Genomic DNA, 16,165 nt, shown 5'->3' on the forward strand with positions numbered 1-16,165 from the left:
CTCGAAAGCAGCGAGATTAAAGATGCATGTGGGCAACTTTAGCATGAGACTTAATAGCTGCCTTTCCGAGTAAAGTAAGGCAGCATCTGTCTAATTTACCGGACTCTTCAACGCAAACACGGACCATCCCTTGTTGGTGTATCTAACCTACCTCGAAGAGGGTTGTGTCTCCGTCTTGGGTGGGTTCGTTCCCGTCAAGACGAAAATGAAGCATTGCTCAATTCTAGATAGGCTTGCCTACTAGTTGTGGACTCAGAGTCAATAGTGAACGCCCCTTTTGGTCATGAGGTGGCCCGTCTTGGACAAGTTTAGTTTCGGAGGAATTGAGTTGTGTACGTTAATAAAGCGGGGGAGAATATCAGATCAGTGTCATGGTGCCATCAAGACTGCTCGTATTTGAGGCTCTAGACAATTGATACGATGTTGCGGCTGAGGAGACAACTGTCTCGAGCATAGGCTAGACAGGCTAGGGCTTCCTTATCAAGTGGCGAGAGGGAGGGGCTTTGCTCTGGGCTCTACGAGCGAGATATACAATAGATTCATCCCGTGAGATCAGATTGGATCGTGTTGAGGAGGCATGGGTGTGGTGTGGTATCTGCAGGTAGGTAGTTTAAGGGGTCATCCACCCATGTGGATGGGCCTTGCACAAGGCTTCACATTGTGCAACTCAATGCCCTCATATCTTCACGAACCAGACATCATAGTCACACAGCGCCCCAACATCTTCCTGCAGTGCTTTGTTCCCAATTCTGTAATCATGTCTTTTGGAGTGTCGCACAGCCCAACGCCTCTTGCTTCCCTTGGACCTCTGACTCTCTCCACCTTCTTATGGATGGATCCATCAGAAAAGAGACGGGTTCCATCCTTGATCCATCCATGCCTTCTTCTATCGCTCCACCCTTTCTTCCATCAAATCCTGACTGTCTTTGCACTGGAACCAATACCTAATAAAGCTGCACAGGGAACGTAAATTAGTGCCTTGTCTTGGTGCTTGGGGGCCGGGCTATGGGTGGTCATGTACCGTTCCTTTACATCCATGGGGGCCTAGCTAATGGATGTCTTTCCCGCATCGTACTTTAATTAGGACATTAGGTCGGGTAGATTAGTAGCTCTCAGGCCCCTTCACCTTAAACCTCCACTACCTCCCACCCAACTCTACACACCACCCGGTACTGTACATACCTCTCGTCCAAGACAACTTAGCCCTGTGACGCCGCCATTGTTCGCTGCTACATACATACGTATTGTTTGAATTGTCATTCACGTACACGCACTCGCCGCTCTTTTCTTTCTTGCTTTCTTTCTTCTTTTCAATTCTTCTTTTGATTTCATTCAGACTGTTTGTGGCTTTGCTCTTTCGATTTCCAAGCCTCCATAGATCAACGTCATTCAGTGTCGTCCATCACCCCACGAGAATCACCAACAACGCCCATTGAAGCCGAATAGCACAGTACCCTGAATACACGCCACGGCACCGCGTCGCATTACCATCGACCTCACAGCGCCTCTCTTTCCAACCGACGACTTCATCTGGTCTTCTGGCTCTTTGCTTGTTTCAACTTTGTTCCAGCGACCATCTCCGTATCACAATTCGCATAGCACGGCCCGCGCAAGGTCCCTCTCCGACGCCGATCCCTCCTTGGCTACTACCTCTCGCCCTCGACTCGCCGTCATTCTTGACGTCTGTTAAACATCACACATTATTTGCTTTCTTCCACCAAGACCGATAGCAGGCCTCCGTTTTGCACTGTACTTTATGCTCTCGCGCAACATACTGGCTTAGATAATCGCTTCTTCGATTCATAGGGATTTGCGACAGCTTGTTCACTTTCACATAAACTCAGCGCAGCAATCCTTCGACCTCCCCCGACTGTGCAGATTTCGAGCGCTCTGGAACTATACCGAAACGACTGTCGTCTTGTATTCGCATCTGCAGTGCATCTTGGCCTCCAAGTTCATGGTCTGCATGGAAACACACCTCCATAGCTAGACTTTTATTCTAAAGCGACCACCATGTCGTCACGTCCGTCTCTACTGGACTTGCGGTCGGATTCTTCGAACTCCAACCTTTCTACAGTCTCTAAACCCTTGCGCTCACCTCGCCTCCATGTTGCTGGCGAGGTTCCTCCTGAGCTGTCCCCCTTGGACGCTTTCGCCATGCAGAGTCGCCTACTCGCAAGGCAATTGCAAGAAAGCGCCAAAGAGGGCAACCGAATGAGTCGCCTTCCTCCTCTAACTGTTGAAAGCCCATTAATCGTTCAGGGCCGCTCTGAGTACTTTCGCTCATTGTCACAAGATTCAGGCTCCGAGGCCGGTGATCACCCTCCTCTGCGCCCTAGTTCTGGTCTCGCGGTAAGGACAGAGGTGGAGGATGCCTTTAGCGATGACGCCGAGCGCCCTGTGTCTATGCATCCACGAATGAGCCGAATACCGCCTACTCCCGATGAAGAGGTACCCGCAGTGCCTCCACGAGCTCCGTCTAGAGGACGGGTGTTGGATCATATTGATGAGACTGGCTCATTTTTCGGCGCCAGGAGGGAACGATCGCCCTCGCCGTTACATAGTGATACGCAGTCCCAGTTTGACAGGCGAGTTGAATCATCTCCGTCTCGGAAAGATGATGCTGCCTCGCTACTTTCTGCCCGACAACCAAGCGGCTCGATCAGCGAATCAGTCACCGGTTCACCAGAAAAGCCCAAGCATTCATATGATGAACTCGGACTGGCGCCACCTCTGACCTCATTTCATCAAAGACGACGTACACCCAGCAATGTCTCATCTCCGGCATTGCCTACCGATGAGGATGGCTCTAGTGGCATGGCGGCTTCGTTTCACTCACTGCCTCCACGGAAGCTATCTTCTGCAAGTGCAATGACCTCCCCTGCGGTGGGCTCTTATCGACGATCGCCTTCCATTGGCTCCGAATCCTCTGCGCTTCCTCGACCGTCCTTCAACTTTTCAAGACCTATGAGCAGGTCTGGCACACCTGGTATGGAGCCACCCTTGAGACAAGCTTCCTCTGATAGCCAGCCTTCGTTCATTTTGGCTGATGAGTCGGTTCATACACCAGTGAGCATGCATAGTGAGGCATTCCTTGAGCAACAGGCCGAAGACCGTGATAAGGGTGCACCGTCCTACATCTATTCCAAATTCTCACTCCCGAGAGGCAAGGCCATTCAACGCGTGGAACCAGATGAAAATAATCCACAGGCTTCCTTCCATTGGGAACAACCCATGGTGCCCCCAAGCGACGTCCACCGATTTGAGAATGCCCCTCCGCCGTCACCTCCCACTCGACCTACAAGCTCCTCCGCCAATACTGTTCCAGACGATTCCCTGGCGTCGGGTAGCTCAATGCCGAAGGCATCGATCGAGCTGAGAAAGGTTCAATCGGAAACGACACCGCCACCGATGCCCCAGCTATCTCCAACTGCAAGCAGACCATCAGTTGAGGAGCCGCGTGCATCAGAGGATGCGCCTAGAGGCCGAGGTCGAACGCCTGTGTCAATAGCCACCAGTGACACAGCAAGCACGATCAAACCGCCCCCAACCGCTCGCTCGACAGCACCTACAGCATTGGAAATGAGTGCAGAAGAACACTTGGCGAAGGGTATCGCATGTCATGAAAGTGGGGATCTGAAAGAATCCACATACCACCTCAGATATGCAGCACGTCTAGGCGACCCGACCGCTATGCTTCTCTATGCGCTTGCCTGTCGTCATGGATGGGGTATGCGTGCTAATCAGAAAGAGGGCGTGGAATGGCTTAGAAAGGCCGCGGAATGCGCTAGTGTCGAGATCGCGGATGATGAGAGTCATGTAAAGGAGGGCAAGCATGTTGACGTTGTGGAACGAAGAACTCGAAAAGCCCAATTTGCTCTGAGCATTTACGAATTGGGAGTGAGTCACATGAATGGCTGGGGTATTGAGCAGGACAAGTCACTGGCTCTCCGTTGCTTCGAGATCGCTGGTAGTAGGTCTCCCAGATGAACCATTAACAGCCAATTGCTAACCAAGACCTTAGACTGGGGCGATGTCGATGCGCTGGCTGAAGCTGGCTTCTGCTATGCACAGGGTATTGGATGTAAGAAGAATCTGAAGAAGAGCGCCAAATTCTATCGCATGGCTGAAGCCAAGGGTATGAGCATGGTTGGGAATAGCTGGTAAGTCTCGACATCCAGGGCATATAACCTGCAATCCACCCTCGTGCTCACTAACATTAAACAGGATTCACAAGGCCAAATACGATGACGACGGCGAGTCAACCGCGTCCAAGAAAGACAAAAAGAAGGCCCGCAGCAAATCTCGAACCAGAACCATGTTTGGACTGAAGTGAGCTCACGAGCCGCTCCAGTGACACGCCTACTATGATAATGATGACATCTTCGACATACCCATTTTAATCGGAGTTTTTACTGGTTTTCCATTGCATTGGGGGTTTCATGGGATTTAGGAGGAATATTCTTGTGCTCCCTGTAACGTCTGCCCAGGGCTGGACCTGGGCCAGGTGAAGGAACTAGATTCAGTTCCGTATTCAGCGTCAGGTTCTAGATGAGGATTTTTAGTGAACATACCCCGATGAAAGGGTGATATGAATTATTATGCCTACTGCAGGCACAGCAAAGACACCGCTACTTGAATTGTAGTACGATGGTTGTCTATTCTATTCAACACGTTCTTGGACATTGCATCTCATATCCAGGGACTAGCGAAAAGCAGAGGCACTCAAGTCAGACAAAATCTTGCCTTTTCTTTTCTTTTTTTTTTAAAAAATTAATTGCATTCGAAATATTGTATTGAGCTGTACTGGCATCATCAGTCACAACTCTGCCTGCCACAGATGATGGCCTGTTCAGTGACCCAGTGTGTAGTGTACTGGGATTGCGTGTTGTTACATGCCGTGGTCTACCTCATCTAAAGTTCCGGTAGGATCTCTATTTAGCTGTCAACATCCATCTTCTCCTCCACGGGTACGTCTTCCACGCTAATGTACCGCTTGATCTCGTCCCTCTTGATGATCTTTTCGTTCAGCACCGCCGTCGTGCCCTTGGGGAAACGGTAACTCTGAAGCTTGGGCTCCTTCTCGTTGGGCTTGATGTAGTTTCTCTTGAGTGTTGTCTTGTCCTTGGTGATGATAGCCACGTCCACGTTTGAACCCGAGCCCAGATCGTTCCAGACACCAGCAAGAATGGCGTCGCTCGCCAGCTTCACGGCTTCCTCCTGGTTAAGATCGGGCTTCCACTGCGTCTCAAAGACACTCATAGCTGCCAAGCTACCACTGCCCATGGTAACATAGGGAAGCTTATCTGTGCTGCCGTGAGCGTGGACAGTGAAGAGGTGGGTGCCAGTAGGGTCGACGCCAGCAACGACCAGGTAGGCACCGATGTGGCCCTGGTAGCGGAAGAGGTGTTGCTTCAGGAGGGTCATGCAAGTGACGACACGGGGCTTGCGACCTGTGGATAGGGAGTGCAGCTCGAGTTGAGAAGAGATGAGGGCGGTGGTGAACTCTGTGTCAGCGGCGGTACCGGCGCCAGCGCACCAAATCTGAGGAGAGATGTAGTGAAGCTTCTCGCAGTTCTTGTCGGCGACAATGGGACCGGATGTGGCTCGAGTATCGGCAGCAATCTAATGGAAAGGGTGTCAGTACTGAGCTCTTGGTGGGATGGCGGTAGCTCCATTCAATGTCCGAAGACCGGTACTCGAGACAGCAAGGTATCACTTACCACAACACCACCATCAAATATGCATCCAACAATAGTCGTTCCAGTGCTGGTAGCCTTGGGCAGAGGCACTCCTCGGGCGTGGAGAGCCGCATTGCGGTTGTAGTTTGAGAAGTCGAAGCCTGGCATTTTGAGCAACCTATGATTCCCCGGTTGAAAATATCAAGATAGTTGATTTGCCCGAGTGCCTGTAGGATAATGCGGTATCGTGAGAAATGGTAAGATCGCTCGGGGTATCTTTTGCGATGGGGATGTTGCTGGTCGTTGAATTGCGAGACGAGTTGAGGTTAACAAGGCAGAGCTGATGACGAGGCTAAAAGCTGCCTCCAGCAGTTGAGCTTCACTGAGCACCTACAGCAGCATACAGCGGCGCGCTCTGATTGGTCGAACCTAATAGGCACGATAGGCAGACCACGCCCAGGCTGGAGCAGTACCTAACCAGTGGCTCAAACTTTAACACGTGAGGAGGAGTTTGGCAAGAGAATATCAAAGTCAATGAGTTAGTCGGGCAGTTTCGACTTGATATGAAGCTTCGTATCTAACCTAAACTCAAAACATCCCCAACTCTTAGAGGTATCATCTAAAATCATCAGCAACTGAATTTCTAAGTCTTCTGTGCCTCTAGGTGCATCAATCGGCCAATCACTATCTGTCAAAGCACGTCCCCCAGCCTACCACTGCCTGGGCCAAAGCTCCCCCCGGTCGCCCCAGCCCACTCCTATGCTGAAGGCAAATTTATGAACTTCAGGTCCTCTCTCCAAGGCCGGCTACTCTGCTACAGTCATGGCTTTCAGCTTTGGCAATTCAGGAAACGCCATGCTCGGGAGTACGGCAGGAGCAGGAGGACTGACTACAGGCCCTGATCTGGAGACAATTCAGACAGAGGTGAGTGCGCTATTCTTCTAACTTGATGGTTTCATTTCATAGTCTTGTTTGTTTTGTTGACTTCTTGGACGTGATGCTAACCACTCTCAATCTGTACAGGACCTCGGTTTTCTCTCTATCGCCGGCGACGCCAAGGTTCGCCTTACATCCACGTGGTCATCTCTTCCATCTTCTACCGCGTCGCTTCTCAGCGTCGCTTCGCGCAAAGGTCTTGTCGCTGCTGCTGGACCCGACCAAGTTGTCATCGCCACAACCGAATCGGTGCGAAAAGCTTTCGAAAAGCCCAAAGATGGCGACTCAGATATTCGCGAGTTCGAGCCTCAGCTCAAGATCCCTATGCCGATGCGAGTTTCGCAATTATCATTTACTGCGGACGAAAACTATTTAATCCTTTCCGCCGAATCTGGCGGCGGCTTGGCTGTCTATGAGGTTCAGAGTCTGTTATCGGGATCAACAAACTCGGCTTTCGAGCTATCAACGAACGGTGAAACCCTGAGAGCCATGATCCCGAACCCTACCCCTGAGAAGGCGGAGCTTTGCGCTATCGTAACGAACAACGGTAACTTGCACATGGCAAACCTGAAAGAACGGCAAATCAGCAGCGTTCTTAAAAACCAAGTTAGCTGTGTTAGCTGGAGCTCCAAAGGCAAGCAACTATGCGCTGGTCTGGGTGATGGCACAATTTTCCAGATGACTCCAGAAGGAGAAGGGAAAGGAGAGATCCCTAAGCCGCCGAGCGTGGGTGACTTTCATGGTACGTAACTGCAAGGTTTCGTTTAACGTCAAGTTTGGCTAACATCATCTCAGTATCATCTCTTACCTGGCTCGAGAACCACCTGTTCTTGTCCATCCATACTTCAAATAACGAATCACCGCCGACCTCTATCTACCATATCATTACGCGCCAACCACCATCATCTTTCAACTTTCAGAAGCTTACCGATCCTGTCGAGCCGTTTGGATCAGACAAGACACCACATCACTCGATTCTGCGACTCCGAGACTTTCCACCAGCTCTCCAAGATATGCTCATTGTCGCTTCTACCGCAGCCTCGGAAATGGGCGTTTTGAGCCGTTCCAAGACACCTTTGGCTACAGACAAGCCTGCAGATGCTATCACTGGAGTGTTCACGACGACAGAGTTCTTGGATGATACCAAGAGGCCAACATTGCCAATGACTGACTCCATGGATGATTCCACTCCGATTGGTGTAGCTCTCGACCTTTCCGGCAAGGACAAGGTCTACAAGCCCATTCCATCGGACGTCGAACTGGAAGAATCGCCAGGTCCACTGCCTGGGTTCTGGGTACTCACACATGAGGGTGTTCTCTGCGCTTGGTGGGTAGTCTATAACGACTCTATCAGACAGGGTACCTCGTATCCTCACTTGGCTGCGGTTGAGGGCACATCAGCGCCGACACCAGCTCCAGCAACCCAAGCCGGTCCTGCAGCTTCGGCATCGCCCTTTTCCAATCCTACCCCTTCCGCGTTTGGCTCGGCTTCGCAGCTTGGACAGAAGTCATCTCCATGGGGTGGTGCTAACACCGGTTCTGCTGCCCCTAGCACAGGGGGCGCCGTGTTTGGTTCAAGCGGCTTCAGCAATACTGCAGCCACCTCTGCTCCGGCATTCGGCAAGCCTAGTTCCATCGGCTTTGGGCAATCGTCCCAGCTAGGTGCGAAGAGCTCTCCTTGGGCATCAGCATCAGGTGGAGCGTCAGCTGTAACTCCTGCTTTTGGACAGTCAGGATTTTCGAGCTTCGCAAACAACAGCAATACCAGTCCTTTTGGCAAGGCGGCGTCCAATTCTCCATCAAGTGCTCCTGCATCGGGGGGCTTTGCTGGCTTCACCGGCAAGAGTGGTTTTGCTTCTGTGAATAACAATAATAGTGGTAGCGTATTTGGCAGCGGCAGTCAATCCGCTGCCAATCCTTTCGGGTCCACCTCAAATACCGAAACAGCTTTCCCGGCCAAATCTGAACAATCTTCTGGCAGTCCTTTTGGGTCTACCCCTTTCAAGCTCCAGAGCTCCTTCAAGCCTGATGGATCTGCCAAGGACGACGCAGCTAAACCCGGCGGTTCTCTGTTTGGTAGCAACTTTGGATCAGCCCTTACCGATTCGACTAACAAACCTGAAGTTACGACGCCAACACCCAGGGATGAGGAAATGGACACTGCGGGAGCAACGGAGGAGACCCCCCAAGCAAAATCCAAGGACTCATTATTCCCTGCGCAACAAAGCCCCGAGTCCACAACGCCAACTACAACACCTGCGCCATCTAAGTTCGGTTTTGCAACATCGCCAGCCCCCCAGACATCAATTTTTGGACAACCATCGAAGTTTGGCTCCACTGGTGGTGGGCTTTTTGGAAACAAGTCGGAGACACCGAAACCCAGTGGCGGTCTTTTTGGATCCCCCTCGAGTACCCCTAAGCCAAGCGGAGGGCTGTTCAGTTCAACCTCTGCGACACCCAAGGCTGGTGGAACCCTCTTCGGATCGCAGCAGAACACACCAAAGGCCAGTATTTTCGGAGGACAACAGAAGCCAAGCGGTTACACAGGAATCTTTGGGCAGAAGTCGGAGCCGTCTAAGGCTAAGAGCCCTGAGGCCGAGAACCCTAAAATCAAGGTAGAAGAAGATGACGCCCCGCTGCCTCCGGATACGACCAGCAAGGCCAGCTTTGCTGTTGGTGAATCGTCTTCCTCATCAGCGGCATCCAAGACTGAAGCCGCTCCTCTGCCCCCAGACTTCATACCCAAACCTAAGTCTTCCTCGTCTGCTGCCAAAGCAGCTGAGGCCTCTGATGCCCCATTGCCGCCAGACTTTGTTAATGTATCCAAACCGACAGACAAGGAATCGGCTGCCTCTGCTGCCCCCCTGCCATCTGAACCAATCATTTCTACAAAACCAAGATCCGTTTTTGACAAACCAGATGGTACTCCAAAGGCACCCTCGAGCCTTTTCCCCGCCGTCGCCGGACCCCCTTCGGACGATAGTGATGATCTGGATGACGAAGACGACGACGAAGAGGAAGACGATGATGGAGAGGAAGGAGAGGAAGGAGATGATGACGGGTCCGAGGGCAGTGGTATCGATGTTGCCAAGGATCTGAGTCCGACAGTCAGCAACCTCACTCCCGGATATACACCTCAAAGCTCATTTGGTGGACCTGGCGGGCATGCTCTTGGAAGCCCCCGAACAAATCAAGAAGGCTCACGGCCTTTGTTTGGCGAACTCAGCCGCAATGCCCCCGTGTTCCCACGACCTAACGCGACCAGCCCCCGCTCCCCGAGTCCGGTTCGAGGGGCAGTGCCGAATAGGGTCCTCAGGTCAGAGAACATGAGATCTGTGAGTGCCCCAGGAATTGCCTCGCATCTCCTCGGGCATAGGCAGTCTCAAATGGGTGCTTCCATAACCAGCAGAGACGTTGGCTCGTCAGAAGACCCATTTGTAGCCCAGCATCGTAAATTAAAGGCCAAACAGGAGGCTGCAGAAACCCAGCCATTAGTTGACGAGGATGATGATGAGGTTCAGAAGCTTCTGGCATCAGACGTGGAAGGAAGTTTGACCCTGGATGAGTTCATTGCCCATTCGAACGTCGCTCCGCCTGCTAAGGAAAGCATTCCAAGCCAAGTCGAAGCAGTCTATCGTGATATTAATTCGATGATTGATACACTCGGTCTCAATGCGCGAACTGTCAAGTCATTCATCAAGGGCCACACGGAGAACTGCAAGCAGGGTGGACGCAGTAAAGAGGATCTTGACGACCCCGAAGACTGGGTTCTTTGCGAGATTGATGAGTTGGGGAACATCTTGGACAATGAACTGTACAATGATCTTGAGGACGGGCGGGTTCGTGACTTGGACGCTAAACTCGATGCTTGTCACGAACTTACCAGAGATATGCATCGCCTTCGAGCTAAGCAGGAGGACTTGAAACAAATCCTTATGATCAGAACCGACCCTGATCAGGCTGAAGTGACACGATCTATGCCTCTGAGTGCGGAGCAAGCAACACAGCAGAACGAACTGCGACGCGAGTTCGCCAAGTTTTCGAAGCTCTTGGCTGATGCAGAAGAAGCCTTAACGCTGCTCAAGACAAGAATTGCGTCCGCCTCTGGCGCTTCAGGCAAAGGCAAGGCAAACGTTCCTACGGTTGAGGCGGTCATACGTACTATTGGGAAGATGACGGCGATGGTTGAGAAGCGCAGCGGAGATATCGACGTTCTCGAAAACCAGCTGCGCAAAGTCAATCTCAACTCTACAAGCCGGGAGGGGTCTCCTATGGTGACACCACAGGGAAGGAGGAGCATCATGTTCTCCCCTGAAGGAACCCCCGTTAGAAATTTGCGCCATAGCTTTGCGGGCAGCATGTCTCTGAGTGCATCTGTGCGAGCCACTCCCCCACGCAAGAAACTTAGTGGCTTCAGTCGAGAGGAGAAGGGTGATTTAATGGACAAGAGAACACGTCGGCAAGCGGTATTGGGCAAGCTGAAGAGCAGCGTCGAGAAGAGAGGTGTCAGTGTTTGGAATATGGAGGATATCGAATAATCAAGGACAATGACAGGATGGACATTATCACGGCGAAACAAGACAGAACATGGTGATGAATAGGGCATGGAGCAACCAAGCAACTGTATCTTAGATTTTAAATAGTGTATCAATTGGCCATACCAGCTACCCGGATAGCTAATGTATTTTTCCCCCCTGCAGTACATTTTCCCTTTTTGATTCATGACAGTTCTCTGTAGCTAGTTGCATTGTGAGAATCGTACTTTCAACTCAATTAACCCATTTTGTCCAACCTATTACGACCAATTGGTTTACCAAACAAACACCATTTTACTCCTCGGGTATCCTCAGACGTTGAATTTCATGAAGACATATGTTGTGCAAGCATTGAACTATGTGGTCAACTCACTCAGGCTGCTGGAGCAGGAGGAGCGGCAGATCGTGGGATGGCAGACTTGGGGTCGGTGGCTGGAGTATTGTTGGAGATATCGCGAGGAATGTTTGATGGGTTAGAGTGAACCCGGCAATGTTCCTTGTTCTTGTGCTCGGGGTGAGGTCGAGGAGTGTAGCTGAGAGGCCACTGTTAGGTGAGGGGAGCCTTGAATGAGAATTGGATCGACGTACTTGACGAAGGAGAGCATCCTGAAAGGTTGTTGGTCTGTTGCCGTGTATAAGTGGCAGATGTTGTTGACGGTGCTTTAGTGTATTTCTCAAAAGCCAATTGTTTGCTTTACGATGATGATGATACTAATGATGAATTGGAGAAAAGATGGGAAGCTAACGAGTATTATATAGCTGATCTCTTCTCTGGTCAAATCAACTTACATACATTGCATTACAAACGATTGCTTGGCCGGACCGGTTGTGCTCTGGTGACTGACTGACAGGACCTTTGAATTGCACGTGTGACCGGCATCAACTTTGAGGATAGAGCAGGGGTTCGCCAAGGACTCTGAGTTTGACTGGAGGACATGGGCGCAATACTGACGTCGTACGGGTTGCCCGGACAGGGAAGTGATGGGATCTCTCAGCGGGGGTAGAGCGTGCGCGTGACCCCTGGAACGAGGAGGATGAAGTGCGCTGCAACTGGTCTAGGGGATCCTAGTATGTATATGATGGATTGGGGACGGGAATCTGGCGATGGACGACGACTGATTGGGTGCGCTGATATGGCCAGAGGCCGGCCCGGTGAATGAGTCTGTTCTATGAACACTTCCCGACTACGGAGTAGCAGGGGCACAATCTCGGCATCCTAGACAAGAGGCAAAAAAGGACTTGAGAGATTCGTCTTATAAGCGAGCTTTCAAGGGCCTATGTCTGGTTGATGCGGCGCAAATGGTCCGAAGTCGCTCACTATCAGACCAAGGTTCTGGTTTTACAAGATAAGACTCATAATTATTTACATGCTCTCAACAATTGCAATGCCCTCCCTCATGAAAGAATCCAACGCAGGCTGTCCTCGTGCAAAGCCACCTCGACTGACATTGTCACTGTTATCAGACCATGTTCTCATAATATTAGGTACGTACCTGCAGCTTCGCAGCCCAAACTCCGGTTCATCGTGAGTGGGGCCCGTGGTCTGAAGCCGACACCCACCGAAGCATGGGTCGGGCACGGTCGGCGGTCTCGGAGACGAGTGGGGAAATCTGCGCCGTCTCTTTCTGCAGGCAAGACTGACAGCCCGAGATCCACTAATTCTTCACCTTGGATTATCCACTTTCTTCACCTTCCACTCACCGAATCTTCACCTCGGAGGGGCTTCAAAAAATTATTGTTTGCTTCGCTCATCACCATCGCACGTTTAAACAATCACCACGCCTACTCACCAGTCTGCATATACATAATACCCACCACCGCAATGGCACCCACACAGCAGGCTGCGTGGAGAAAAGCTCCTACTGCAGAGGAAATTGCCAATCGTCAGGTAAACTTCAATTGAGCAATGCTGAATGCACTATAACCTAACTTTTGCGCCCAGACTGTTGGCATCAACAAGGAAACCGTCACAAATATCACCTCCACTGATTACCCAGGCCATCACCCTGGAGAAGACCTCGCATTCACGCTTGATCGTTTCCGCGATGCGTTTTCCGTAAAATTTCACCAAAACGATCAGTTCCTCGCCTCTTTCTCTCTTGTCGGAATCGACGCTTCGCTCGCAAACGCTTTTCGACGTATTCTACTCTCCGAGATTCCCACCCTCGCTATCGAGAACGTTTATATCGAGAACAACACCTCTGTCATTCAAGACGAGGTTCTCGCGCATCGTCTTGGACTCATTCCATTCAAGGGTGGCCGTGAGGGTCTGCACAACTTCCTCAAGTGGCACAAGAAGCCAGAGGCTGGCGAGGACCCTTATGCCGGCTGCTTCGACTGGAACACGGTCCGCCTCGAGCTTAACGTGACATGCACCGTCAATGAGGATGCTTCGCCCGCTGAGAACGACCCTCTCAAAGCTTACCATAACGCCCACGTTTATGCGCGCGACATCGTCTTCGTCCCTACTGGCAAGCAGGTCGAGTACTTCAGCGGCGAGGACGCCATTGCGCCCACGAACCCAGACATCTTGATCGCCAAGCTGCGACCCCGACAGACCATTAACCTCGCCATGCATATGCACAAGGGAATTGGATCCGATCACGCCAAGTTCTCTCCTGTCGCGACAGCCTCCTACCGTCTCCTACCTACCATTACCATTACCAAGCCTATCTTGGGCGCTGATGCCGAAAAGTTTGCCAAGTGCTTCCCCAAGGGTGTCATCGGCCTCGAAAAGGTTACGGCCGAGGAAGCTGCTGAGGCTGGTAGCGGTTATGAGGGCCAGGAGGGCGAGACCAAGGCCGTGGTCGTTGATGCAATGAAGGATACTGTCAGCCGAGAGGCTCTACGACACAAGGAGTTCGAGGGCAAGGTGAAGCTTGGCCGAAGGCGAGATCATTTTATCTTCTCCATCGAGAGCACAGGGCAGTGGGATAGCGATGAGCTTTTCCTCGAGTCAGTTAAGCACCTCAAGCTCAAGTGCAAGAAGCTTGAGCAGCAAGTTATCAACATGGCGAGGTAGCCAACTACATCGCAAGGATATTTCGGGTCTTGTTTGGCGCAGTATCATAATTTTTGGGTTGATTTGTTTTCTGCGGTCTCTACGGTTAGATAAAAAGGAATGATACCATGACCACATCATAATACTCGTCACCCGTTTCTTCTCTGCCCTCTTAAAAAGGATACTCTTCTAGTATTTTTGAGTCGTCATCATATACCTCTCATTTATTAATCCAACGCCTAAAGGTGCCCAAAAGCCCGAACGCCCTTTACTGACCACTTGACTGAGAATCAAGAACTTGTCTTAAACTTGAAGTAAAAGTTGAATTCAAGGGGGAACGCAGGATCAGTGACAACAACCTGTTGTCCGTCTTCGAGCCCAAGCTCTGTGAGGGTCTTACTCAGGTTCGGGCGCGTCTGCTCCTCCAAACCTGGAGGAGACTGCATGTATAGAGTCTTACCCTCGGCACGGATCGATGGCTTCTTTAATTGCGCTTCAGGGCGAATCGCGAATGAGTCGATTAACTCCAGCAGAGTGGACTTGGGATTGACTTCAAGAGGGCGAGCCTGGCGTCCACAGACAGGGCAGTCGTCCTTCTTCTCATGCTTGAAGGTGTATGTATAGATGCTATCATTGCCAGAGTACATCATATAGTTTGTGTCGAATCCAAGACAAGGGGCAGAGGTTGTCGCGATTTTAAAAGCCTCGTTGCAGCATGCAGCGGCGATGATAGCATTGGTAGATGCAATCGCCGGAATAATGTTCTTGATGGTTCCTTGCGTTAACGAATAAGTGACACCAGGGATGCCAAACTCTTCCGCACGAGTAAGTGCTTTTTGGAATAGCCAGGTTACATGCTCTGGGTCATCCTTATCGAGCTTCGGGAATGGCTTTTCTTGCTCCCAAGCAATAACGTGGGCCCATTCGATGCAGTGCTCGGGTTGTCGTGGGATTGAGGCGATAGTACACAGAGGAACAGCGGCGCGCGGGGCGTGCATATCCAGCTGGCACTCAATACAGGATGTCATAGATGGGAGGATGACTCGCGCCTGTCCCTTGAAACCTTCAGTGCCACCATCAATGAGGGGCTTTATCGCATCGGGGTCTTCAGCTTCTTCGGCAATAGAAACAAGCATGGCGTTGATCCAACGGCGGGCCTCGATGCTGTCTAGCCCGCAAATTACAAGCTGGAACTGCTTGTAAAACTCCTCGTCGAAGTCCTGGATACGGTTGTTGTGGGCTGTGATGGAGACGCCCTTAACTCTCTTTTGGACGAAAGTAGCGGCAACCTCTGCTTTGTATTTGCCAACATCATCTTTTCGGAATAAGAACTGGCGGTTGAGGTTGGAAATATCGATGGTATCTAGAGCAAGATGAGCCAGCGATCTTTAATATAAAAGACGATTCACAAACCCATGTCTATTACGTGGATGTTCCTGAATCTCGACATGGCAAGATTCTTGAGAATTTCACATCCTAGGCCTCCTGCGCCGCTGTATTATGGCAGTTAGTGAGTTGGACAATTGAGTCTTTCAAGAAAGATGACTGACATGACACTATACAAATTAGTATGGCTTTCATAGGATGTAACATGTGTACATCAACACTCACAGAACTTTGAACGTTTCAAACTGCGCCAGAAACTCCGGCGCAGTAGCATCGGGATCGGTATATGGTCCTGCGTTACGGCGGATTTGGTCGAGGTATTTCCTTGCCTTGCGGTCAGTTGTTTGTGGTTTCAAGAGCTCCAACAGCTCCCAGCTAAAAGGTCTTACCATCGCGCGTCTTCGTAGCCGCCGGCAGCTTCCTGAGCCACACTAGCCATATTGAAGATTTTCAATGACTTTGTAGAAGAACAACAAGCCAAATGAATGTATGAGCAGGTTCGCAGGGAGATATGTAAGATCAGAGAGTGGTCCGTAGCTTGGTTACTAAGGTAAGGAGCTCTGAAGGGATCCGTGCGTGGGGAGGATCGTCATTGCCTGGAGCTGGCTCGGTGAAGCTCGGTGAAG

At 51.1% G+C, this 16,165-nt stretch overlaps 7 protein-coding genes across 12 annotated transcripts; 3 read left to right on the plus strand and 4 right to left on the minus strand.

The window, feature by feature from the left end:
- The first annotated feature begins 688 nt into the window (after positions 1-688).
- FOXG_00688 (uncharacterized protein) lies at positions 689-4,831 on the plus strand. 4 transcript variants are annotated; one of them, XM_018377219.1, is made up of 4 exons: positions 689-2,989; positions 3,071-3,973; positions 4,025-4,163; positions 4,228-4,802. In XM_018377219.1, the coding sequence occupies exons 1-4, from the start codon at positions 2,014-2,016 to the stop codon at positions 4,334-4,336; spliced, it is 2,127 nt and encodes a 708-aa protein (XP_018232906.1). In that variant the 5' UTR covers positions 689-2,013; the 3' UTR covers positions 4,337-4,802. The 4 variants fall into 4 exon arrangements, with proteins under 4 accessions (XP_018232906.1, XP_018232905.1, XP_018232908.1 ...); XM_018377218.1 differs by having other exon boundaries at positions 689-3,973; positions 4,228-4,831; XM_018377221.1 differs by having other exon boundaries at positions 689-4,163.
- Positions 1,417-1,530, minus strand: FOXG_17929 (uncharacterized protein; the record flags this gene model as incomplete). The annotated part of the gene is made up of 1 exon (XM_018397946.1): positions 1,417-1,530. The coding sequence occupies one exon, from the start codon at positions 1,528-1,530 to the stop codon at positions 1,417-1,419; it is 114 nt and encodes a 37-aa protein (XP_018232909.1).
- Positions 4,150-6,274, minus strand: FOXG_00689 (proteasome component PUP1). The gene is made up of 2 exons (XM_018377222.1): positions 5,724-6,274; positions 4,150-5,625 (listed from the first exon to the last, which is right to left on the minus strand). Exons 1-2 carry the CDS (start codon positions 5,847-5,849, stop codon positions 4,939-4,941), a joined length of 813 nt encoding a protein of 270 aa, XP_018232910.1. The 5' UTR covers positions 5,850-6,274; the 3' UTR covers positions 4,150-4,938.
- FOXG_00690 (uncharacterized protein) lies at positions 6,197-12,270 on the plus strand. Its single transcript, XM_018377223.1, has 3 exons — positions 6,197-6,605; positions 6,705-7,359; positions 7,413-12,270. The coding sequence occupies exons 1-3, from the start codon at positions 6,504-6,506 to the stop codon at positions 11,153-11,155; spliced, it is 4,500 nt and encodes a 1,499-aa protein (XP_018232911.1). The 5' UTR covers positions 6,197-6,503; the 3' UTR covers positions 11,156-12,270.
- On the minus strand, positions 11,206-12,469 carry FOXG_00691 (uncharacterized protein). Of its 2 annotated transcripts, none has more exons than XM_018377224.1 (3): positions 11,946-12,469; positions 11,741-11,893; positions 11,206-11,685 (listed from the first exon to the last, which is right to left on the minus strand). In XM_018377224.1, exons 2-3 carry the CDS (start codon positions 11,755-11,757, stop codon positions 11,526-11,528), a joined length of 177 nt encoding a protein of 58 aa, XP_018232912.1. In that variant the 5' UTR covers positions 11,758-11,893; positions 11,946-12,469; the 3' UTR covers positions 11,206-11,525. The 2 variants fall into 2 exon arrangements, with proteins under 2 accessions (XP_018232912.1, XP_018232913.1); XM_018377225.1 differs by having other exon boundaries at positions 11,942-12,403.
- Positions 12,425-15,483, plus strand: FOXG_00692 (DNA-directed RNA polymerase I and III subunit RPAC1). 2 transcript variants are annotated; one of them, XM_018377227.1, is made up of 3 exons: positions 12,425-12,637; positions 12,803-13,040; positions 13,095-14,475. In XM_018377227.1, the coding sequence occupies exons 1-3, from the start codon at positions 12,441-12,443 to the stop codon at positions 14,172-14,174; spliced, it is 1,515 nt and encodes a 504-aa protein (XP_018232915.1). In that variant the 5' UTR covers positions 12,425-12,440; the 3' UTR covers positions 14,175-14,475. The 2 variants fall into 2 exon arrangements, with proteins under 2 accessions (XP_018232915.1, XP_018232914.1); XM_018377226.1 differs by having other exon boundaries at positions 12,425-13,040; positions 13,095-15,483.
- FOXG_00693 (ubiquitin-activating enzyme E1 C) lies at positions 13,303-16,099 on the minus strand. Its single transcript, XM_018377228.1, has 5 exons — positions 15,929-16,099; positions 15,765-15,863; positions 15,704-15,709; positions 15,567-15,646; positions 13,303-15,516 (listed from the first exon to the last, which is right to left on the minus strand). The coding sequence occupies exons 1-5, from the start codon at positions 15,976-15,978 to the stop codon at positions 14,444-14,446; spliced, it is 1,308 nt and encodes a 435-aa protein (XP_018232916.1). The 5' UTR covers positions 15,979-16,099; the 3' UTR covers positions 13,303-14,443.
- Positions 16,100-16,165: the final 66 nt, after the last annotated feature.

The sequence above is a fragment of the Fusarium oxysporum genome, chromosome 1, assembly GCF_000149955.1.
Source record: "Fusarium oxysporum f. sp. lycopersici 4287 chromosome 1, whole genome shotgun sequence".
Classification (NCBI taxonomy): Eukaryota; Fungi; Ascomycota; class Sordariomycetes; order Hypocreales; family Nectriaceae; genus Fusarium; species Fusarium oxysporum.